The sequence below is a fragment of the Primulina tabacum genome, chromosome 3 (assembly GCF_025594145.1).
Source record: "Primulina tabacum isolate GXHZ01 chromosome 3, ASM2559414v2, whole genome shotgun sequence".
Classification (NCBI taxonomy): Eukaryota; Viridiplantae; Streptophyta; class Magnoliopsida; order Lamiales; family Gesneriaceae; genus Primulina; species Primulina tabacum.
The window spans coordinates 10,878,803-10,904,322 of NC_134552.1; the positions used below are offsets into that span (position 1 = coordinate 10,878,803).

A 25,520-nucleotide genomic window follows, 5' to 3' on the forward strand; every position below is an offset into this window, starting at 1 on the left:
CTCTGATAAAATGAAACCTTGTATCGATGTGCTTACTACGACCATGAAATACTGGGTTCTTCATAAGAGCTATGGCAGATTTGTTATCAACAAATAAGGTTACTGGCTTTGGCTCTATATCGGTTAACTCACCAGCAAAACTCCTTAACCACAGAGCTTGGCAGGCCGCATCTGTTGCTGCCATGAACTCAGCTTCACAATATGAAAGTGCCACCGTCTTCTGCTTCTGTGAGTTCCAGGACACTAAGTTTTCATTAAAGTAGAAAGCCATTCCACTTGTGCTTTTTCTCCCGTCGCGATCACCAGCTAAGTCACTGTCCGAATAGCCGAATATACTAAATTCCTGGGGTCCCTTCACATAAGCAAGTCCAAAATGGATTGTGCCTCTCAAGTACCCGAGAATTTGCTTAACCACCTTGTGATGCATTATTGTAGGCATGTCCATGTATCTGCTGGCCATTCCTACTGCGTATGAGATGTCTGGTCGTGTGTGTAATAAGTATCTGAGACAACCAATGATACGTCTAAACTCTGTGGCATCAACTGGAGTCCCTTCCAAGTCTTTGTGCAGCTGCGTCTTGGGCTCCATTGGATATTTTGAGGCATTGCAATCTGCCATCTTGAACTGAGACAAGATTTTCTTAGCATAGGCTGATTGTTTGAGTAATATTCGACCCTTTTGTTGTTCCACCTCAAAACCTAAGTAATAGGAGAGAAGACTCAAGTCACTCATTTCAAATTCTGTCAACATTTGCTGCTTGAACTTGTTGATTTCTTCGACGCTTCTTCCTGTCACAATTAGGTGATCAACATACACTCCAACAATCACTCTTGCTTCTCCTTTACTTCTTATGTACACTGCCTGTTCTTGAGTACATTTCCTGAAGCCTAGCTCTTTCAGACTCCTATCCAATCGAATATTCCAAGCTCGTGGAGCTTGGCGTAATCCATAGAGGGCCTTTGACAGCCTATACACCTTATGCTTCTGGTTTTGTACTTCAAACCCTTCTGGTTGGGTGACATATACTTCTTCTTCTAACTCACCATTAAGAAACGCAGACTTCACATCTAGATGGTGTACCTCCCAACTTTGATTTGCAGCAAGTGCAAGAATGACTCGAATAGAGTCAAGTCTAGCTACAGGTGCAAACACTTCTTCGAAATCGATGCCTTGCTTTTGTACGTAACCTTTAGCCACCAACCTTGCTTTGTGCTTAACGACATGCCCATCTGAATCTTTCTTTAGTTTGAATACCCACTTTAGGCCGATGGGTTTGTGGCCTGATGGGAGCTCAGTTAGGGTCCACGTGTTGTTTTTTTCAATGCATTTCAACTCCTCCTTCATTGATTCGTACCAGCAGGTTTCGATTACAGCTTATTGGAAACAGGTTGGTTCTTCAGACACCACCATCATTACCTCATTCTCTTCTTCATTGATAGCAACCACTTCCTCAGTATTGGCGTAAATCTCATCAATTGACCTAAAACGGATAGGTCTGCCATGGGACTCAGGGGTGAATGTCACCAGGGGTGGTGTAGCCTCATGAGCATTTGACTGGAGTATAGGTGAACATAACATTTCTGCCCCTGGTGATGTGACATCTTCAGTGTCTGCATCATCAATCGATTCATCATAATAGAATGCATCCAACATGATGAACTCTGACGATGGCCCCCTCATTACTAGTATCTGCATTCCATGACCATTTGAGATTTTCTTGAAAAATGACATTTCTACTTACTTGTAGCTTGCTATGGCTTGGGTTAAATAAGCGATGAGCTTTGCAACCTTCTTCTACACCCAAATATACCATGGGTGAGCTTCTGTCGTCAAGTTTCTTGAGCTGAGGAATGTGTTTTTCGCATATGCCACACAGCCGAATACTCTCAAGTGTGCGAGGTGTGGCTTTCTTCCCATCCAGGCTTCAAATGGGGTGCGCTCTCCCAGTGCCTTAGTTGGGAGACGATTCAACAAATAGACTGCATGTCTAACTGCCTCTCCCCAGAATCTTGCAGGCACATGCATGCTTTTGGAATATCGCAACTTGATCTTATCTGGATTATCTGCTCATATTACCTACTTGAAATATTTTGATAAAAAAATTGTCATTTTAAATATTAATTACAAACAATTTTTAAAACTTAACATAAAATTTTAAATAATATTAATTGAAAATTATTAAAAAATTAAAAATAATATTTTAAAATGTGAGAGAGTGTGTGTTAGATGTCTCACATGAATTTAATTGAATTTTTTTGGAATTATATATATGAACTCGATAATCCTCTATTTGAACTAGCTGTTCAAGTCCATAATCGGATAGCAACAAATAACATGAAATAATTTAATAATAACAACATTAGAAATATTTAAAACATATTTAATATTAAAAATACATTTAGGCTCCGTTTGGTACGTATGATATGATAAGTAAATGATTAATAATTAGAGTGATTAAAAAATGAGATATATGGATTAATAGTATGGTGGGATAAATAACATGGTGTTTGGTATGATTTTAAAATGATGGATTAATTTTATAAATTTTATTGTAATAACCAAAATGCCTCAAATGCTAATTAAATATATATTCTTAAAATAATTGGATAGATAATTAAATATTTATAATTATAATTTACATTTATTAAAATTAATTTAAATATATTTATTGGAAATAAATTTGTAAATATGCATTTTCTTTAATAATTAAAATAGCAATAATATTTTAAATGTTAATATTAAATAAAGTTTTAGTAATAATTACAATATTACTGTTTTTTCTTAAAATAATTATAAATATTCTTAAAATAATTTGATAGATAATTAAATATTTATAATTATAATTTACATTTATTAAAATTAATTTAAAATATTAAAAAACATAAATTAGAATTGAAAAAATATTTATTTTTATAAAAAAATTAATTAACAAGGTTACAAATTTATAAAAATTTAATTTAAGATAAATTTACATTACAATTTATTTTCTTTAAAATGATTGAAAATAATAAAAATATATGAAATTAATTTATAAAAAAAATAATAAAAATTTAAATATTATATTAATTATTAAATTTTCACTAATTTTAATTTTCATATTATATTGAAGAAAACAATTCAAGTGTATTATGGTCAATATACAATCTTATCATGATCACTATTCAAAAAATATTTATTATCACATCCTTTGAAGAGACATGAATAGTGTGTGTTTTCAATCATAATCAAGGGCCTGTAGATTAATAAAAAAACGAAGTAAATGCGAGATAAGAGAATGATTATTAAATAATTATTCCCTTATCATGGCTAACAAACATAGCTTTAAGATAGTTTTATCATTTAAAATGCACTTTATATAAACTTGATGATACATATAACATGATCCTTATTTGTTACTCAGATATCGGTCACGGCAATCTGCTTGATCTTTAATAAAAATATTCATCTGTTTTAATAATTAGTTACCTGCATACAAGACATTGAGAAATATTAATTATGGAATTCAACAACGTGTTCCATTAATTCATCACTCAATCTATTAATCATAAAAAAAAATCTAAAAACTTATTCATATCAATTTGAAATATTTTAATCACAACGGATTTTTTAAACATTTTTACAGATTAATATTTGTTTTTAAAAATTGAAATGTAAATCAATTTTTTAAACATTTTCTGCTGTGATTGATCAAGAAAGTGTGACCGAGGGAGGTAAGCATTTTAAATCCATGGGAAATTATGTAAAAGGCATTGCTTGCAGAGGCAGACAAAGTGCAGTAGTAACAAGTGAGCAATGATTTCTTTGCTGAAATGATCTTTTGAAAAATTCATTATATCATCTATAAATGAATTTTTTTTTCATTGTATAATCAAATGCTGGTGTGCTTCTTACTTCGGTGTTAACAATGATTTTCTAAAGTTTTGTGTGGGGATTGAAGAACATGCTTCACTTTAAACACTGTCAACACTAATCCTCTAAATGGCATTTAAGTTAAAAACATCCCCTCTTTATATTATTTCTATAATCATTGGAGTAGATGGGAATTTTTAAAATATATAGTTGTTCAAAATCACTCACGAATTAGTTTTAAAAAAAAAAAATCCACTCACGAATTTATTCAATATATATTCTTATGAATTTACTCGTGAACTTAATATATTCTTACCTAGAACCCTCCTGGTCGCAATTTGTTTGCTGTATTCCGAGTGTGGTTGTTACAGGTGATGTATATTGACTTGCTATGAATTGTCCCTTCAAATGGGATTGGTAACAAGGTAAATGGTTGTCAAACGCAATGGACATGCTACGATATTATTTTCCCACTCCATGTTTTAGCAGATGATGGTGAAATTTTTTGCTGGGGCTGGAATAAATATGGCCAGGTCAACAACCTCATTGCATGTTTTCTGTTTTCGTTCATTTTTTTTCTCTTCCAACATTTTCTACTAACAGCTTGGCCTCGGAGACGTTTTCGACAGGAGCATACCATCCCCAGTAGTTACCAGAAACTACATTCCTAAGAAAATTGTTTGTGGCTGGTGGCATACTCCCTCATTGTGTGAGCCGACCATGTAAAATTTTTCATGATGTTGCCTTAAGATCCAAACCGTTCCCTTAGGCTGTCGATTTATGAGAATAGTTAGCTGAGTTTTTATGTCTTGACATTTCTAATTGTCTACGTGTTCCTTCCTGTATCAGTCAGCACGGGTTTTCATGAACAATCTTGTAAGATTTTCTACCTCGTTGATTATATGAGCATGCAATGTGAACATTCATCACTCAATAACTAGCGGTGAATATCTAGGTGGTGAACATCTACATACCACCAAAGTGCTATACAGTCAACAAATCACACATCTCCACGCAAGATAGGCCTGATTTTGAGATTATATCTCATGCATATATAGCACAAACCTAATACAATTGGCAGGGGGAACAAAACCTTTCAAACGTTTGTTTTATTTCCAATTGGCATAGGATGTTGCATAAGTTTCATCAGAGGCCAGAAGATATCCAATCGTTGGAAGCTCCCTGTTGCCTGCAAGGAAAAATGAAAAATGTACATACTTGGAGGGAGAATGTATAAATTTTATGCGATACGAGTTAGGATATGACATTGGGGACAGTTGCCCTAAAACCAAAGTGTGTGTGTGTGTGTGTGTATACACATACATATATGTTTTCAAATTTATTTCATAGTTAAAGATGCATTAATCATCTTGACCAACTAAAAATTCTTAGGTCCCTTTGGCGGTAGCAAGTATTTGACCAAACTTTGATTGGATTTTGATTTAACAATGGGCTGACAGCATTTATCATGCATACAAAAGTATTTAGGTGCAAAAGCAATATGGGGTTCTAAGAACAATAAATCTATACCTCGACAATGAAGTGCGCCCACGAATTTTCAGAACATTTCTCCATGACAGCCTTGAGGATGGTTAATTGTAAACGCTGAATGACATCAGCAATTTCCAGGAACCGTCCGTGGTCAGTACACAGCATCTGGCCACACAATGAGCATATTAGCCAAAAAGAACAAAAAGAAACTATAGGGCTTAATGTGCATCAGCCACAACACAATTCATCGGTTGAAGATTAGAGTACATGCTTGCCTCGATAAGCATTTCTCCAGGATTGTCGAGATCTTTAACAATTATTGGGCATTGATGGTGCTCATTTCCTAATTCTACTGCCCAACTTGTCCCATTTGGATGAACAGGGTTTACTTCAGATGTAATTGTTGTGTTGGGGTTGGTTGCCTGTGAAGGTATTCAAAAGTGATTTACGTCTTCCGTTGCAGCATATATTCTAATAGCAATACTTCAACTGAGGTAAAATAAGGCAGAAAGAAATTGAAATATCACACCACCAATTTATGGTGCCAGTGGTTACAAGCCTTTCTTCCTCTTTTGTTCTCTCTTTAGCATAAAGATGCAGGTGTCCTAAATGGTTTTAAAGGTGATCAATTACATACCTCTTTCAGGACCTGATGTCGCAGTTTATCAGCTTGATTAGTTACATCCTTCAAAAAAAGCATGTGCTTTATGGTCTTATCTAGGAGTCCATCAATGCTACACTGCATTTATCGTATAGAAGAAAAACCCCAGAAAAATAAGCATTACAGATTTTGTATTAGTCATAGGATAGAAAACAGCAGAACAAGTAGCACTTACTTTATCACTGTTCGGGACAAGATCTCGTAGCTCCTTAATACGGTCCTGGATTAATTGTCTATCCCGTGGCCGAGGCCTCTGATTATTTGCAGTACATAGGTTTCTTTTGTGGGTACTCGACAACCTAGATCCTTTCCTTTGGTTCACGAAACGGTTTCCTTTTCTCAGCTGCTGCTTATCAATTAATGCAGTCATTGTGCTTCCGCTTGACGATGCCGAGGGAGACACGCCAGACTTTGTATTTACTACCGTATCAACAAATGCTGATGTAAAGAAGCTGAAAGAAGCTGTATTGCCTTCACCTGAGGCATTTCGTTTGAGTTTATTACACATTGTAGGAGAGGAAGTAAAAACTTTTCCAGGAGACATCTTTAATGCCGTAGCAAGATTGGGTTGATTCGGAGAATTATCATCAGTACTGCTATAAGCATCAGCAGCAACAGTTTCTACGAGGTGCTCCATTTCATCATCTTTCTGTATGGATGCAGCAGATTCAAACAAATCCATCCAATAGGTGAGATCTCTATCATTGGTTGAGCTCCAAAGTGCATCGTGACCTGAGATTGGGGGGTCATATATATGATCGCAGTAACCCACTACAGCTGGTCCAAATGCTTTTTGCTGTTCATATTCATTAGAGATGCTCAGAAGAGTACCTCCGTTTTCAGAATCATAGACAAAGTCATTGCTGAAAGAATTTGGTTCTATTGAACCTTCCTCGAAGTAAAAATCACCCAGACCATTTACAAATTCACCATGCTTCATCCATTGGAAATTATCACAAAGAGGAAAGGGCCTCACCTTTTCGTTGAGAGAATAAGGTTTAAAAAGGACACTTTCTGATACCTCAGATTTGTCGTCTTCACATGTTAGACGACCCAATGACTGCAAGCCACTTTCTTTATCAATCGGATTTCCATAAGAATTTGCCAAACCAGCTATAAATGGGTTGCACAAATCTTGAACAATGAATGCTGGCACCACCATCTGATCTGAAACAAATATGTTGCAAGCTTCTGAACCATTGGAATGGATGGTTTTTTGGTCTTCGTTTCTATTATTTGTAGTAATGATTGATGGCTCCTCGAGATTCTCTAGCTCACTGGGCATGAGAGAAAATTTCTGAATTGGAGATACGGCATCATATCTCTCACATTTTTTGTAGGAATCGAAGTTTTGTCGGACAAAGGAAACCAGAACAGCATCTTCAGCTACCTGATTCATTCATGAGATTACTGATTTAAGAGATAAATAATATTAGTCACACCACCATTGACTTTCGCAGCTTTATGAAGACAATGTAAGATACTAAAGCGATCACACCAATTTCACAATGACCAAAATTGCCAAAATCTTGATGTTAGAAAATCGAAAACTGACCGTTTCCACAGATCCTAGCTGCAGAACTCCGTGTGGAATAACCGGCAAAAGCAATATTGTCTGCATGAGGACTCATCATGTGCTAAATATATATTGAATGTTAAAAATCACTCAAATCAACAAGAAATAGTCGATTTTGTTTTCACAGTTATATTACCTTTATACCAGCTACAAACTGGAGCAGCCATTCATCCGGATACTGTTGAATGGCCAAACAAGGTAAGCTTGTTTTCATATGCCAATAATATATAAATGTAAGCAAAGATTACAGATTCTGTTCAAGACACACACCTCGGCAGCAAAAACAGAATCAAACACATCAGCTGCTATATTGTCAGAGTAAATCCATCGAGGAACTCCAGTAAAAGCTGCTACACCAACAACCCTGCATAATTGCACATATAAGTGAGTTGACAAATGAAAACAGATAATCTGAGAAATCTCTGTTTAATATATATGTCAAACCAACTTACAAACACAACTTAAACAGTTAATAATTCTTTGATGCACTACTTTCAACATTTTATGTCGCCGATTCTCAATATATTATGTCAGTCAAATCACCTTACATCCGCAATTTCAACAGGCAACTTTTCAACTGCTGATGGGAGATTATTACCCAAGATTGAGATCAAAGTAACCACAAGGCACAATTATGGAATTCGAGAATAGTTCAACGATCACATACGATAGAGGTCCTAAGCACGATAATCAAGGCGGGCCTAACCCATAGTTCAAATCAAGTTAAAATGATCCAACAAAATATAAAGAAACGATATGTCTAAAGGATCTCATTTCAGTATAAAAAATGTCTCTCAATAAACTTAACATACTTTATACCAAGTGAAATTAAAACAGATGGTAAATCAAATTCATTATAGGCTTGAGATCAAATGATGCTCCCGGCGCATGAGTTCACGATTGAGGATCAGATAATATCATAACTAAGGGCTTCGCAGCTCAAGACAGAAATTACAACCTACTTCTCATACCAAGGGGAGACGCAACTCGCAAGTAAAAAAATTGGAAAATCAAAATCATATACAAGTTTTGAGATCAACTGGTGCTTCAGATTTATGAGCGCTCGCAGAGTTACAGTAAATTATAACGATTATGACTTCAAAAGTTGAAAATAGAAGATTACACAAAAAGCAACTCATGAAAAAGACAAGCAAAGCTCACCCCTTCCCAAAAACATGAGAAGCACTAGACATTTCAGCCACTGAAAGTCCGATTGGACATTCACCGAGAGATCCATCAAGTAATCTTGAATTAAAATTGGAGCACAGTACATCATCCGAGCTGTCAAAGTAGAAATCTTGCATTGGCACCACGGAATCTCTTTGTTTCGTGACGTCACAGAAGCTATCTTCCCATGTCAAAACCCTGAAATATCATGTCATTTTTTATTTAAAACAGTCAAGAAATTTAATGAACACAACAAAAGCACCAAGGACAGAATTTTCTTAAAATGATAATCGCATTGTGTGGTAATAGTATATAGAATTTTGGAGGAGGAAGTAACAAAGGCATAAAGCTTTGAACTTAGGTTTATAAGATTTAGTACAGAATCCTTGGCCTATTCACACTTTCAAGATCAAATCGCAAATGTATCATTTGACTCCTAGAAACAATTGTGGGGTTGGAGCTGACTCGTAGAAATAATCTCATTGGACCAAAAACCAATTCCCCCTGAAAAAACACCCCCTGGTATCTTTGCCGTGGAACTGACCCCATTTTGATGCTCACTTATTCCTAGTTCCTACTACACAAATATCAATGAGGTCTACCGAGGCTTAAAAAGGAATATAAGCTACAAGATTGAGGCTTCCACATTACAGTATTAACAAAGACAAAGAAGAAAGTACATGTGAATGAGATGTATTTCTCACTGAACAATTGGGTTGAATTCCGAGGATGTGGTATTACTATGGTTTATATAAGAGACTCGCACACAAGCGCACTGAAAAACATATATGTGATTGAAGCGTCTGAGAGATGACTTACATTTCAGGTTGGTACTTAATTTTCCAGAACGTCGCATATTTCCATGGAGAATTGCAGCAAAGGCTTTGGAGAAACGACCTCAAGGAACTAATCCTCATGGATAAAATTTTTGAAATATCTTAAATTACTAATAAAAACCAACCAGTTAAACTGAAAACACTAGCTGCCCCTATACGATGCTCGTCCTGCCTGTACTATCCGTAGAGTATCTCTTCGTTTCTTTGGAGGTTCTATTGGCTTCAATAACAGAGAAATCAACATCTTCAACCGTAAGGGTTTGTGATACACCGGTTATAAAGCTATTTTAAATGGTACTATCAGTGAGAAAACTGTGAATACTTTCTTTCCATCTGTGTCCCAGATATTTTATAAGTAGATATACTGAAAAACTACCAAACAGGTGATTAGAACTTGATGGAATCTGCGGGCCCGATCACACGTAAACCACCAAATTCACTTCTGTAATGCCGACGCGAACTGCAGCTGAATGCACACGTCCGAAACCGTAAATTTCCCACTGTATAACGCACAAGCCACCGAAATTTTATTTTATCTCAAAAACTGCAAAATAACCCGCAGTATTAGCCAAAAACCACATATATCGACCAAATCCAGGCAGCAAAGACACGCGAATAGCAATGAAACAAAAGTTCGAACACACAGAATACAGAGGACGACTTACATTATAGTAGACTTTCAACTAACGGAATGGTGGAAAAATTGAAACTCGTTTGCCTCCATTACCGACGTTTGCAAACTTGATCGCAGAAATCTGTGATTGGAGACGAATCGATATGTTCGGATGATCGAAAAGGGGGGGAGGATTGGGGCAAATGGCTTTTGACTTTTTAATTATATCGTAGTGGAGACTGATTTATAGGGTTTCCTGGCCCAGCCGGCTCTGCCTTTTAACTAAAATATGTTTTCCGGATTTGAAATTTGTCCAGAGTTGGATTTAATGATTCCTTTGGAGCACTTTGATTCCGGGCCTACTAACGTTACAGAGGAGGTCTCGTACGTTCTCACAAATTTTTATCTGTAAGACGATTAAATCCTATCGATATTCACAATAAAAATAATATTTTTAGCATAAAAATAATATTTTTTCATGGATGATCCAAATAAGAGATCTGTCTCACAAAATACGACCCGTGAGACCATCTCATACAAGTTTTTGTCAACGTTATATATATATATATATATATATATATATATATTTTTAGTTGACTATTAGATTAGAATTTGGACAAATCATCTTGAAAACAAGTTTTTAATGCTTTTCATGGGGTTAGATAGTTGATGGTGTCAATATTACACCAGACATTTAATTTTTTTCTTTAAAAAAAAAAGGAAGAAAAATTAAAAAGAAGATATCGACTTAGGTATGGTTTGATGCATTTGATGAATGTGAGATGAATCATAATATTTTTTATTCATCTCGTGTTTTAGTCATCTCAATTTTATATTGGTCCGTTGTGATAATACATGTGAGTTGTATTAGACATTCATCTCTACCCACATAATGAACTTATGATAAGTATGATATAAATGAAATTTTACAATTATATTATTCGACAATCATGGTTGTTTCAAGTTTTTGCAATGACATTTAAGATATTATAAAATAATAAACACAATAATCAGATATGTTGATATTCATAACACCAAACAGTATATTACAAACATTGAATAAACAAAAAAAATGTGAACTCTCGAACAATGTATTCAATCAATCTCTATGAATCATCGACATTTTGATAATAAATTGAGACGAAAAAATATATATAATACGAGGAGAGTTATTTTGTTCTTTATAAAAAAAAGGGACACTACTTGGCATGCTAATATATCACATATTATATAAACAGGGGCACCGGCAAGTAGAAAACTAAACTACACAATGCCGTCTCTGTGAAAGTCAATTGTTGATCACAAAAACAAATTTAAATGATCTCATCGATCAATTTTATAAAACATATATTTTATATGAGTCGTCTATTAAAAAAATATTATTTTTAATTGTAAATACGAAGAAAGTTGATCAATCTTATAGATAAAAATTTTTGAGACTGTCTTACAAGATATCTACTTTTATTGTCATAATAAATTGCATATCCCAATTACTGAATATCAGGTATGAGATAATCAAAGACAATATTGTTTATAGTAAGCATATCCCAATAATTGAAATGTGTATTATTGGTTTAAAAAAATACGCAATTCACAGCTTTATTTTATTTTTAAGTTGACTTATTAGCACCAATTATTCATAATTAAACATAGTTTGCATCGCTGACTCTTCCAGATTCAATGAACAAACTCAATTCATTATTCGATAAGTTGAGTTTTGTGCGCCCTCCTCCTTATTCTGGCTTATAAAATTTGAATTAGTTACGTATCTGGAAAACCACATATTTCAATATTTTACTTGTTTTGAGGCATGAATATATGTGGTCAAGTATAATATTTTGTTATTAGATACTGTTGTGTGATTATTTCGAAATATGTGAACGAACTTCAAGGCACGTTTGTAACGTTTTCTTTTAAGAAATGTTTTCTCCATCGCTTTAGTCACAAGGATACGAAAAATTTCTCTTGGGATACAATGAAGATTTTCTGAATTTTTTAGTTGACTAAATCAAATTAGAATCTGAATGCTTTTCTAGAACTAATGATATATATATATATATATATATAAATGAAACATTGATTCAGAACGGACACGACTCTTCATGAAACAATGCATCTTTTCATGAAAACGCATAATGAAACAATGTGTTGTTTCCAAAGAGTTGGCTTAATTTTCGCAGTAGTAACTTTGTTCGTTATCAACAACAAAATAAATTATGAAAAATTGATCTAACATATACAAATTTTGATAAAATTCGAACATATATCCTACGGTCACGCCATTATCGGGAAATTGGCCTTCAGTCCCCAGCCGTCGATTTTTTTTGTGTTCAGTCTCTGGGTACTTTTTTAGTACCACATTTCCACATTAAGTGTACCACATTTCCACATGAAGTATACTACATTTTGTATGACATAGTACCACAATTTTGTGGGTAGGGAGTGAACCCAAAGAAATGTTTTGATTGGGAATTTTTCATCAACTTCCCATATATATTATTATATTATTAAATACGAGCAATTCATAAACATGGCCGTACCTCCTGTGAGGCGAGAGAGGCCACCGCCTCAGGGCCCGGCCCTCACAGGGGCAAAAAAAAAATCATAAGTCTCATGTTATTTAGGTATGCACCTAATAGCATGCGTAATGGACATTTTAAAAAATTGGACATTGATCCATTGAAAATATGATTAAATATGATGATTGTGTTCATTGTGGATTTAATCAAATTATGTATAGCCCAAACAATAAAACTACACGGCTCATTGATTAAATTTTTAAAATTTTGTATGCATGAAATGGTAATGTTTATCCAATATATTTATTATTTTATCTTGTGTCAACTCATGTGTTAAACTTTTATACTTTACTTGTCGATTATTTGGCATCTTTTCTTGAATTTACGTAGTTGGACCCATTTCAAAAAAATAAAACACAAATGATTGTGATACTTACCTATTTTACAAATTTTTATTTTCCATTTTATTGAATAAAATATTATATTTATTATTTAAAACAAATCATATATTTTTACAATATTGGTTTATTATATTTATCATTTTGTTATTTGATAGTTTATATTGATAAATTTCAATTTTGGCAACATATCTTACAATTTTTGTCAATTTCAATCTTTTCTCAATATAATTGCTCATATGATACTGCATTACGTTAGAGCTATGTTGATGTTGTGGCGTACGAAGAAAAAAATCGCAAAAAGATAAGTATATAACTCATAAATTATATTTTCCTTATATCTATTTTTTGGTTATTTTTAATTTGCAAAATGAACTTTACGATTATTTATCACAACAAGATTTTTTTTAACATATTGCCTCAGGCCCTTTGAACCACATGTACGGCTCTGTCCATAAATAACAAGCTTTGATATATCAGTATGATACGAATGTTTCTTTTTCTTTATTTGCAGTTTTATCTTTTATAATATTTGTTAGTTAACTTTGATGGTGAGTTTATTAATAATTTTATATGTATTTTCCTATATTTTTTCAATTTTTATTCAACTTATCTCTAATTTATATAAAAATTCAAAATTATCTCGACAAATCTTATCTAATCTATAAGTATCATATTTTAATAAAATAATATATATTTTTACATAAAAATTATCAAACACAAAAAAAATTATCATGTCTCACGAAACACTAATTTTAGTTATGGCTCGAAGGGTTGACTTGGAACAATGTTCAATTATTCTCTGTTCCACATATTAGTCTCGCTATGCTCACACCGATTAAAAAGAATATATATCGATCAATATAAATTTCGAAAAAAGATGTCTTCCCTTTGCATTTATAGATTTCCAAGTCTATCAATCGAAAGATCAATACACATCACGAATGTTTAATTACTTAGAAAAACGTTTAGAATTGAATCGCAACATATATCGGCTTTCTAATATTATATCTCCGTGAGTATGGTTTTATGGAGTTTTATTCGTAAGATAGATCAACTCTGTCATATTTGAAATAAAAAAATAATATTTTTCTATGAATGACCAAATAGAAAATGTGTATCACAAAATTGACTAATGAAATCATTTCACGAGAATTTGTATATTTAATTAGACAAAAACTTGTGTGAGACGATCTCACATATCATATTTTATGAGACATATATCTTATTTGTGTCATCAATGAAAAAGTTTTACTTTTTATTGTGAATATCGGTATGATTGACCCGTCTCACAGATAAAAATTAGTGAGACCATCTCACAAAAGATCCACTCATTTAATTAATAGACCAAACATTTTAACGTGACCTAGACGTTACGTAATATGTCCCAAGATGACGATATGATGCTCCCTAGTGGGGAGACATGACATGACAGCACCCAAAACTCAATTTCCACCAAAACTTAGTCTCGCAATTTCTACATACTAGTTACTTTTATACACGCAGTGTGTGTATATAAAATTTTTTATAATTATCAAAAGATTAAAATAATATTTGATAAATTATTAAAAATTAAAATGTTATTTGAATTGTTGTAATTTAAAAAAAACAAAAATATTTGTTGAAATTAAAAACAGAAATAAAATAAAAATTTAATAATAATATAACACAAGAACAAAATTGAAAAAAATTAAAAAACAGACCAAGACACCTCTATTATATATATTCTTAATTTTAACAATAGATAATAGATATTTATATATTTTATTTTTATTTATTATTAATTTATCTCCAATCTATTACACGTTTTTAACATATAATTAACTTCAAAATAATTTAATTTCTACGTCAAATATAAAAATCATATCCGACCATTTATTTATAAACTCTATACCAAAAAAATTATTATCATAATATTCTCTATTATTTTATTTACAACGAACAATTTACTCCACAAAATATTTATTAACTTAATTAAAATATAAATACATTAATTTTATCTTTTAAAAAAAGTATAATCAGAAAACAATACAACATATAAATTGTAAACTCGATTCTCAAAACAAAAATGAACAGTTCATTAATACAGGAGAACTTTGAAATTTAGGGTTTGATTAGCCAAGAAAGCTGTCAAAAAGACAGCAGGTTCAACAGATGTTCATCATTTACTGGGCCTATTGTTTATGGGCTTTCTGCTCCCTTGGCAATAACCAAATTTTCAGAAAACATCGATCGATTAATATCCCTCCGGTTTGGCCACTCCCATGCACGCAAATAAAAAATATTTGATCGGATATACGTATATGCTACATAAAATACATGAGAAACTATATATCAGAATGTGGGCGCACGCGTATATATATATAAAATATATTACATGAAAAATCTTTGTCCTGAGCTGATGCAGAAGCCAGCCAACTCGACCAGCAACAACTCGGTCGAAACTCAACTCAAAGTTCTACTTTGACCAATCCGGCCAACTCTCAGAAAGTTTGAGTGTTTAATTCAGGATTCACTATATTGACTTTCAGCAGCATCCTTAGTTGCTCTCTTATTATGTTCTCAGATTCCGACTTGAGCGTCGGAGGGGCTATGCTGGGACACCTTCATGTCCCCCTTCTGATGGTCTCTTCGTGATTTCAGGCCTAGAGTAAATTCGAGGTATGTATTTGGACTGCTATCGCCTATTGGAACCGAACCCTAAATTTTCAGTGAGTATTAGTGTTAGATTTGAGTAGCACCTTATTCATATGATAATATATAGGCCATTTATTGGCCCTCCACCTGGGCTAGGAATGGACGGGGGGTTTGGGTCTGATCTTGAGGGGCTCATTGATGGGATATGACAAGTCTCCCCCTCCCAAGTCGAACTGAACCGTATGTTCGAAATTCGAGTTGTGTATTTTTCCCATGTTGCTCGTTAGTCTCCAAAAATTCGGAAGCAAATTAAAGAATCTTTCAGCTTTGAAAGGCCAGATCTGTGCGGGGCCACTTTATCCTCATTTCCCCAACACAGTATTTCCTCTGCACTTCATTCACCAGCTCTCCCCCGCCTCACCTACGCGCTAGCCCTAGCACAGCCACACCCACCAGCTTCACACGCTCGCCCATAGCCACGCTCTTGCACACCCTCGCCCGTCCTTGCCAGCCCTCACCCTCACCAACACCGCCCTGCCCTAGCCGCCTCGCTCAACACCGCCCTGCCCTAGCCCTAGCCACCTCGCCAAGCACGGCCCGCTCGCGCTAGCCTTCTTCGCCCGTCCTCGTCTACTCGCCCCTCACCTGCAGCCGCCTCGCCCAGCACAGCCCGCTCGTCCCTCGCCCGCACAACCTTGCCCTCGCCGCGCGCGCCTCCCAGATGCCCTCGCCCACTGCCTGCACACCCCCCCCCCCCCCCCGCCACCCCCTGCTCTAGCCCTAGCTTCACCTCGCGCAGCCTCGCCCCTCCCTCTTTTCAATCTCCCAAACTCTTCTCCTCTACTAGGCATAGTCCAAGTAGGTAAAATTTAATTTTCAGTCTCCCCAACTCTTGTCTTCTACTAGGCATAGCCCTCGCAGGTAAACTTCAGCTCATGTCATCTTCATAATAGAACAACATTCATGAACTTAATACAAGAACTTGGTTTTATTAATTTTCAACCGATTACACAGGACAAATTCAGAAACGAAATACATTAACAATAAAGTCAAGAATAATATTTTCTAAAGTGGTAAGCATTTCAGGGTCTCGTTAAAGCAATGCTATGTGCATTCTCCAACTTTTATCTCGAACTGACAGAAACTAGAAGAAATAAATTTTCGTCACTAACACTATCGCGGCGAATCTAGAATCCCATGAGACAAGTATCTGTCTTTATCCAACCAATACTCTTGGGAAATAAATATGTAAAACACGCAGTGAAAATTTCAATATTTAAACTGAAGCTGATATCCAAAACATTACATAAGATGACACTGCAACAAGGAACCATGTGATAAATGCTAGAGCTATAGAGAGCTCGAATCTGTTACATGGAAGATGTGTCGGACCAGTACAAACCTTCAAGTCTTTTGCATATAAAACTGCAATCCCTGATGATGAGCACGCAGCAGCAAGTGATAATGTTGCTGTTACCTGCATTTTAGCATTATAATTATTCAAAAAGTCGCGAATAAACCATGAAAAACAGAAGGACCACATTGAGCAGGGTACTCATCGATGCAGCAACTACAATTTAAAGGGCGTCCGTTAGAAATTACCCAATCACCAACAACAAACAGGCTCACTAGAACTGGTCTGTGGAGGTCCCTTTTTATCCGCAAAGCATACATATCAAGACATGCAAGTCCAAAGCTCCATAAAACTTGAAGCCCCATCGAAGCAACAAGGTAGCTGAATCCAAGGCCAAGTTGAATCAAAACAATGAACTGACAATTGGAAGAGAAGAAAATCTTGTGCAGATCACCAAAACAAAGGTAAAAAATTAAAGCCATTCCCATGCTTTCCGAGCAAACCAAGCTCAAGCAAGAATTTAACTTTCAACATCATGTAGCAACAGATCCTATGTATCTGCATAATTCTTAATCAGAGACCACAACTTCTAATGGGCTTACAGTAAAGTCAAAACTGGAAGTTGTCAATTAACTCAAGACATAAAAAAAAAATTAACGAACAGAGAATCTTGTTCGCTAACTTCACCAAACAGAATCTCTAAGCAATAAATAAGAAAATAAAGAGGCAGAAGAGAAATCAGATTTACCAATAAGCTGTGAAGTCAGAAAACCCAAGAGCTGAAACCATAGCTCCAATGGAGCCAGCTGCAAATAAACACTGCCCAATTCTTAACAGCAAGCCACTCACAGTTCCTGGACTTCCAAACAAATCCTTCATCTGTACTTCAAGAAAAAAAAATGTCTTTCCTTGCTTCAAATCTGAAGGGCCCTTCTCCTAAGAAATGAAAAAAGGGCAAAGGGCCTCTCGAAACCCCTAGATTCCTCTAATCACCCCCATTTTCGCAAACCCACTTCAATAAACTATTCTCCGAATTCATACAATTCCAAAATTCGCTTACGTAGTGCTCAGCATGCGTGAATGGAGTAGTTGGTTGGACTGGGCACGATAAATTTGGTCCACCCCACAGCAATACGACCAAAAGAACCGTTGGGGTTCGTTCCAAGAAAATCATGACAAAAAATCTCGATGGGGCTCTGTCATATAAGCATGTATTTTTTGACTTGTTAACGTACACAAATTTGGATTTCAGAGTCATCAGCAATATTTAATGGGGGGAAGAACACTGCAACAGGCTAACAGCGACTGAAATAGCGTGTTAAAAATTAAATCTTTTTTTTAATCTCATTATTTAATGGTTTGTCTCGGTCGGGACCACTTCAGTTCGATTTGTCTTCTGTATGTTCCGTATAATTCGGTTTATTCTATACTATGATAAAGTTAAATTCACCATTTTATTAATTAATATATAAATTTAAAAAATGTCTCATACGTGTATTGGTAATATAATTGATGATAAATATAGGTAAAATGTTACATGTAAGATGAGAGTTTCAACTGAATTACGAAATGTATTTGAAATGATAAAATTATTCTTTGTATTTTATTTAAAAAATTCTTTCTAAAATGCATTTAGATAGTTTTGTCATTTCAAATGGCCGAATATAAATAGGGTAGGTCTCTTGTGAGACGGTCTCACGAATCTTTATCTGTGATACGGGTCAATCCTACCGATATTCACAATAAAAATTAATACACTTAGCATAAAAAAGTAATATTTTTTTTTATGGATGATCTAAATAAAAGATCGTATCACAAAATACGACACGGAGATCAGCTCACACAAGTTTTTGTCATATAAATATTGGAGTAGTGTTATTGAATCAATTATATTTAATTATTTTATTAATATCTTATATATTTAAATTTTTTGAAAATATATTTACAATGATATAATATTTTTACTATTAGAAAGACTAAAAAATAAGTGAGAAAAAAATGTAACTTCTTTCGTACATAAAGCAATTTTAGAGTAAATTTGAAGAAGGATACTCATTTTTTAAAAAGAGAAACTTTTAGTTGTAAAAGTGGGAGTTATTTAAGAGCCTCTTAAACAAATAAACCTTTCAAATTAAATTGGATGTAATTGTTGAAAAATATATTTAAAATGTGTGTATTGAATATTTGAATGTTGAATATTTGAATGTTGAAAATAAGAGTTGTAAATATTGAAAATTAGTGTGTGATGATGTAGGTAATGATGTATTTTATTTCTGGATTATTTGTAAAGATTTCCTATAAATAGATCTCTCATTTGTGAAGAAAATCACAATTGAGTAGAGAGAAAAATATTATAAAGTGTGTAGTTTGGTAAATTTTGAGAGTTTGAGATTTTTATTTTTTACCATAAATTTTTACTTTTTCACAAAACGTTATCAGCACGAAGCTCTAAAAGTCCTCAATCATTTTCCAAGCTCCAAACAAAAGAAAAAGGTAACAAAAGTAATAATATTTATACTGTTATTTATTTATTGTGTATATATTTAATATATAATATAATGTTATTATTAATAATAAAAATAAATTTTTCAAAAACTTGTTATAAATCCCGGGAGGATGTTAAGACCACATCCCACACTCCCGGTAAGGGATACGACAAGTATAAAAGCTTATAAGATTTTTAAATAAAATATCTTATGACACGTCATTATAATAATATGATATGATATACATAATTATTTAAATATGTCTAATATTATATACACCATATTATTACCATAAAATTATACAAATACATACCTTTATTTTTTTATACATCAACGGTCATAAACGGTAACAAAACGGCTAGTTTTTGCCCTATAAATATGATCACATAAACACATTCAATCACTCCAACTTTCTCTTCTTCTCTAAAAATTATTCTTCACTAAATTTTCGAAGAAAAAAGAAGATGGCTTTCTCAAGGTTATTTTTAATTATTTTGGTTATCATACTCACGAGTCTTTTATTTATCGGAGAATATCCTTCTCGTGTGTTTTTTTTATTTTTACAAATGCTTGTACTTGTTGTTTATCCATTACTTTGTATTGCAATATTCATTAATTAATAAAACGCATCGTAATTTTTTTTAGTACCACCATGTCAAATTTGACAAAGCTCGAATTTGTTGCGCTCAACATCACGGGAAAAAATTATATGTCATGGACTCTCGATGTAGAAATGCATCTTGAGTCATTGAGTCTAAGTGAGACAATAAAAGAAAATGACATATCGACATCACAAGAAAATGCAAAAGCCATTATATTTTTGCGTCGACATCTCGACGAGGGATTGGAATGTGAATATTTAATTGAAAAAGATCTCATGGCTTTGTGAAAATGATTGAAAGAAAGATTTGAACATATAAGGGAAGTTATACTTCCGACCGCCCGTGATGAATGGAATATGTTAAGATTCTAAGATTTTAAGAAAGTCAGCGATTATAATTCAGCGATGTATCGAATAATCTCGCAGCTAAAATTTTGTGGACATGAGGTCACAGAATCGGAAATGCTTGAAAAAACATTTTCCACGTTTCATGCATCAAATATTACTCTACAGCAACAATATAGAGTACGTGGATTTGCGAGATATTCTGAACTCATCGCCTGTCTTCTTGTGGCGGAAAAAAACAACGAGCTATTAATGAGAAATCATCAGTCCCGACCCACTGGATCAACAGCATTTCCAGAAGTAAATGCTATAAGTAAAAATGAATTTAAACCTGGAAACCAAAATCAAATTCAAAGACAAGGTTTTGGTCGAGGTCGAGGTCGTGGACGTGGACGTGGACGTGGACGTGGAATTGGCCGTGGTCGTGGTCGAGGCCGTGGTTTTGAAAACAATAGAGATAGTTATTTTTATAATTCATCTCAAAAGAGCGTCTCAAACCATCCATAGAAAAGGCATCATGAGAATACAAGTGTTAATGAGAATAACTCAAAAAGATATGAAAGTTCTTGTTTCAGATGTGGTACTCCAGGACATTGGTCCAAAATTTGTCGAGCCCCTGAACACCTTTGTAAACTTTATAAAGAATCATTAAAGGGGAAAGAAAAGGAGACCAACTTCACTGAACGCAGTGACCATTTGAGTGATTCAACTCATTTTGATGCTGGTGATTTTATGAATGATTTCTCTGGAAATGATCAACATGTTGGTGGGATAGAAATGAACAATATTGATGCTGCAGATTTTCTCAATAATTTCTCTGAAAATGAACAATATAGTGGTAGAATATAAATGTACAATAATTTATTTTTCATGTATCCATATAATGTTTTATTGTATAATTATGATATGTGTTATATTTAAATATATATTGCCAGTAATTTTATTTCATTGCATATTTTTTTGAAGTTCAAAAAATGGAAAATGCTATGAGCAAAGCTGAAGTTTGCATACCCGATAGTGGTACAACGCACACTCTCCTCCGAGATAAAAGATATTTCTTGGAACTAAAACCAACAAAAACAACGGTGAATACAATATCAGGTCCTGTAGACTTGATTAAAGGATGTGGTAAAGCACAATTTTTGTTACCTAATGGTACAAAATTTTTGATCAATGATGCTTTATATTCACCACAATCGAAAAGAAATTTGTTGAGTTTTAATAATATATATTCCCATGGGTATGATACTCAAACAATGAATGAAGGGAATAAGAAATATGTGTCTTATCACATATAAATCAGGAAAGAAATATGTGATTGAAAAACTACCAATGCTCCCTACTGGATTGCATTATACACATATAAGTCCGATTGAATCAAACATGGTAGTTGATAATTCTTCAATATTAACCAATTGTATGATCGATTGGGACATCCTAGTTCAACAATGATGCGAAGAATTATAGAAAATACACATGGTCATCCGCTGAAAGACCAGAAGATCTTTCAGAATAATAAGTTTCAATGTAAAGCATGTTCTCTTGGAAAACTTATTATAAGACCATCACCAGCCAAAATCCAAACTGAATCACCAATATTTCTTGAACGTATTCAGGGTGATATTTGTGGACCAATCCATCCACCATGTGGACCATTCAGATACTTTATGGTATTGATTGATGCCTCCAGCAGATGGTCACATGTATGTTTATTGTCAACTCGAAATGTTGCATTTGCAAGATTACTTGCTCAAATAATAAAATTGAGGAATCAATTTTCCGATTATACAATCAAGAAAATTAGACTTGATAATGCTGGTGAATTTACTTCCCAAACTTTCAATGATTATTGTATGTCTATGAGAATCATTGTTGAGCATCCTGTTGCTCATGTACATACACAGAATGGATTGGCTGAATCATTGATTAAACGTCTGCAAATGATTGCTAGACCAATGATTATGAAAACAAAGCTCCCTATTTCTATATGGGGACATGCAATTTTACATGCTGCTTCATTAATTCGCATCAGACCAAGTGCATATCATAAATACTCCCCATTGCAGCTTGCATTTGGTAAAGAACCAGACATTTCTCATCTGATAATTTTTGGATGTATGGTGTATGTGCCTATTGCACCACCGCAACGAAAGAAAATGGGACCTCAAAGAAAGGTTGGAATTTATATCGGTTATGATAGTCCATCAATCATTCGATATCTTGAACATCAGACAGGCGACGTGTTCACAGCACGTTTTGCTGATTGTCATTTTAATGAGAAAATCTTCCCAATTTTAGGGGGAGAACAGAAACATACCGAAAATGAAATTATATGGCATGTATCATCATTGTTACATCTGGATCCAAGAACAAAACAATGTGAAAAAGATGTACAACAAATTGTACACTTGCAAAGAATAGCCAATCAAATACCAGATGCATTTGCTGACACAAAAGGGGTAACTAAATCATATATACATGCTGCAAATGCCCCTGCTCGAATTGAAATTCCAAAGAAACAAATTGAAGATACTCATGATGTCATTAAACGCCTGAAGCGTGGAAGGCCAGTCGGTTCCAAGGATAAAAATCCTCGAAAAAGAAAATTTATAGAGAAACACGATGATCACAAAATAAAGAATGATGTTCCTGAAGAAACACATGATGATCACAAAATAGAGAATGATGTTCCTGAAGAAACACATGATGATGAAAATATTCTGTCAGAACCACAAACTGACGAGAATCATGAAATCTCTATCAATTACATTAATACTGGAAAAATATGGAACCGAAAAGATATAGAAGAAATTGATGATATATTTTCTTATAATGTGGCAATCGACATCATAAATGATAATGAAGATCATAAACCAAAATCTTTTGGTGAATGTAAAAATCGGCAGGATTGGATAAAATGGAAAGAAGCCATCTAGGTTGAATTGGATTCGCTAAATAAACGTAATGTTTTTGGACCTATAGTCCTTACACCTGAAGGTGTAAAACCTGTTGGATAAAAATGGGTTTTTATTCGAAAGCGAAATGAGAAAAATGAAATAGTGAGATATAAAGCTCGACTTGTTGCACAAGGTTTTTCTCAAAGGCCTGGAATTGATTATGAAGAAACGTATTCTCCCGTGATGGATGCAATTACGTTTCGGTATTTGATTAGCTTGGCGGTATCTGAAAATTTAGAAATGCGTCTTATGGATGTTGTTACAGCTTACTTATATGGATCACTTGATAGTAATATATATATGAAAATCCCTGAAGGATTTAAGATGCCTGAAGCACAAAGTTCAAAACCCAGAGAATGTTATTCTGTGAAATTACAAAGATCATTATATGGGTTAAAGCAATCTGGTCGAATGTGGTATAATCGACTAAGTGATCACTTGATGAAAAAGGGATATGTAAATAATTCAATATGCCCTTGTGTTTTCATTAAGAAAACAACATCCGGATGCGTATTTATTGCTGTATATGTTGATGATTTAAACATCATTGGAACGAATAAGGAAATTCAAGAAGTTGTGTCATACTTGAAGGAAGAATTTGAAATGAAGGATCTTGGAAAAACCAAGTATTGTCTGGGTTTACAAATTGAACAAAAAGAATGTGGAATGTTTGTTCACCAGACAAATTATACAGAAAAGATCCTTAAACGTTTTAATATGGATAAATCAAATCCTTTAAGTACTCCAATGGTTGTTAGATCATTAAACATAGAAAATGATCCATTCCGACCATGTGAAGAAGATGAAGATATTCTTGGTCCAGAAGTACCATATCTAAGTGCTATCGGTGCCCTTATGTATCTTACAAATTGTACAAGGCCTGTATATCTTTTGCCGTAAATTTGTTGGCAAGATTTAGCACATATCCAACAAAGAGACACTGGAACGGAATTAAACATATATTCCGTTATCTACGAGGAACGACAGACTTGGGACTTTTGTATTCAAAAGATGCTAATCCAAGTATAATTGGTTATGCCGATGCTGGATACTTATCTGATCCACACAAGGCACGTTCCCAAACTGGATATGTTTTTACTCGTGGAGGCACTGCAATTTCTTGGCGTTCACAGAAACAAACGCTCGTAACAACTTCATCAAATCATGCCGAGATTATTGCACTACATGAAGCAAGTCGTGAATGTGTGTGGTTAAAATCAATGACCCAACATATCCAAATCTCATGCGGATTATCATTCGACGAGAAGCCTGTGATACTATATGAAGATAATGCTGCATGTGTTGCTCAAATGAAAGAAGGATACATAAAAAGCGACAGAACTAAACATATTCCTCCTAAGTTCTTCGCATTCACCAAGGAGCTTGAGAAGAATAAATCTATTGATGTTCGTCACATTCAATCAAGTGAAAATTCATCAGATCTCTTCACAAAGGCGCTTCCTACGTCAATATTCAGAAAGCATATATATAATATTGGGATGCGCAATCTACGAAATTTGTGAAGAATTGTTCGTGTCAACATAAGGGGGAGTTTACGTGACTGCACTCTTTTTCCCTTGCTATGGTTTTTATCCCAATGGGTTTTTCCTAGTAAGTTTTTTAACGAGGCAGTATAAAAACACGTAATGAAGACAATCATTATGATCATCATCAAAGAGGGAATGTTGAAAAATATATTTAAAATGTGTATATTGAATATTTGAATGTTGAATATTTGAATGTTGAAAAAAAGAGTTGTAAATATTGAAAATTAGTGTGTGATGATGTAGGTAATAATGTATTTTATTTTTGGATTATTTTTAAAGATTTCCTATAAATAGATCTCTCATTTGTGAAGAAAATCACAATTGAGTAGAGAGAAAAATATTATAAAGTGTGTAGTTTGGTAAATTTTGAGAGTTTGAGATTTTTATTTTTTACCATAAATTTTTACTTTTTCACAACAGTAACGTATTTCTTTGGCTTAAATGAATATGCAAAAGAAGAGATGTTAAAACAAGAAGAAAAG

At 34.0% G+C, this 25,520-nt stretch overlaps 2 protein-coding genes across 2 annotated transcripts; both read right to left on the reverse strand.

Annotated features, from left to right (window-relative positions):
• Nucleotides 1-4,756: 4,756 nt before the first annotated feature.
• LOC142540213 (transcription factor LHW-like) lies at nucleotides 4,757-10,468 on the reverse strand. The gene is made up of 11 exons (XM_075646192.1): nucleotides 10,247-10,468; nucleotides 9,565-10,125; nucleotides 8,740-8,943; nucleotides 7,849-7,942; nucleotides 7,715-7,756; nucleotides 7,558-7,617; nucleotides 6,178-7,392; nucleotides 5,979-6,080; nucleotides 5,617-5,763; nucleotides 5,381-5,506; nucleotides 4,757-5,039 (listed from the first exon to the last, which is right to left on the reverse strand). The coding sequence occupies exons 2-11, from the start codon at nucleotides 9,660-9,662 to the stop codon at nucleotides 4,947-4,949; spliced, it is 2,181 nt and encodes a 726-aa protein (XP_075502307.1). The 5' UTR covers nucleotides 9,663-10,125; nucleotides 10,247-10,468; the 3' UTR covers nucleotides 4,757-4,946.
• Nucleotides 10,469-16,943: 6,475 nt separating this feature from the next.
• LOC142538968 (CASP-like protein 5B2) lies at nucleotides 16,944-18,372 on the reverse strand. Its single transcript, XM_075644264.1, has 3 exons — nucleotides 17,851-18,372; nucleotides 17,351-17,483; nucleotides 16,944-17,225 (listed from the first exon to the last, which is right to left on the reverse strand). The coding sequence occupies exons 1-3, from the start codon at nucleotides 17,979-17,981 to the stop codon at nucleotides 17,025-17,027; spliced, it is 465 nt and encodes a 154-aa protein (XP_075500379.1). The 5' UTR covers nucleotides 17,982-18,372; the 3' UTR covers nucleotides 16,944-17,024.
• Nucleotides 18,373-25,520: the final 7,148 nt, after the last annotated feature.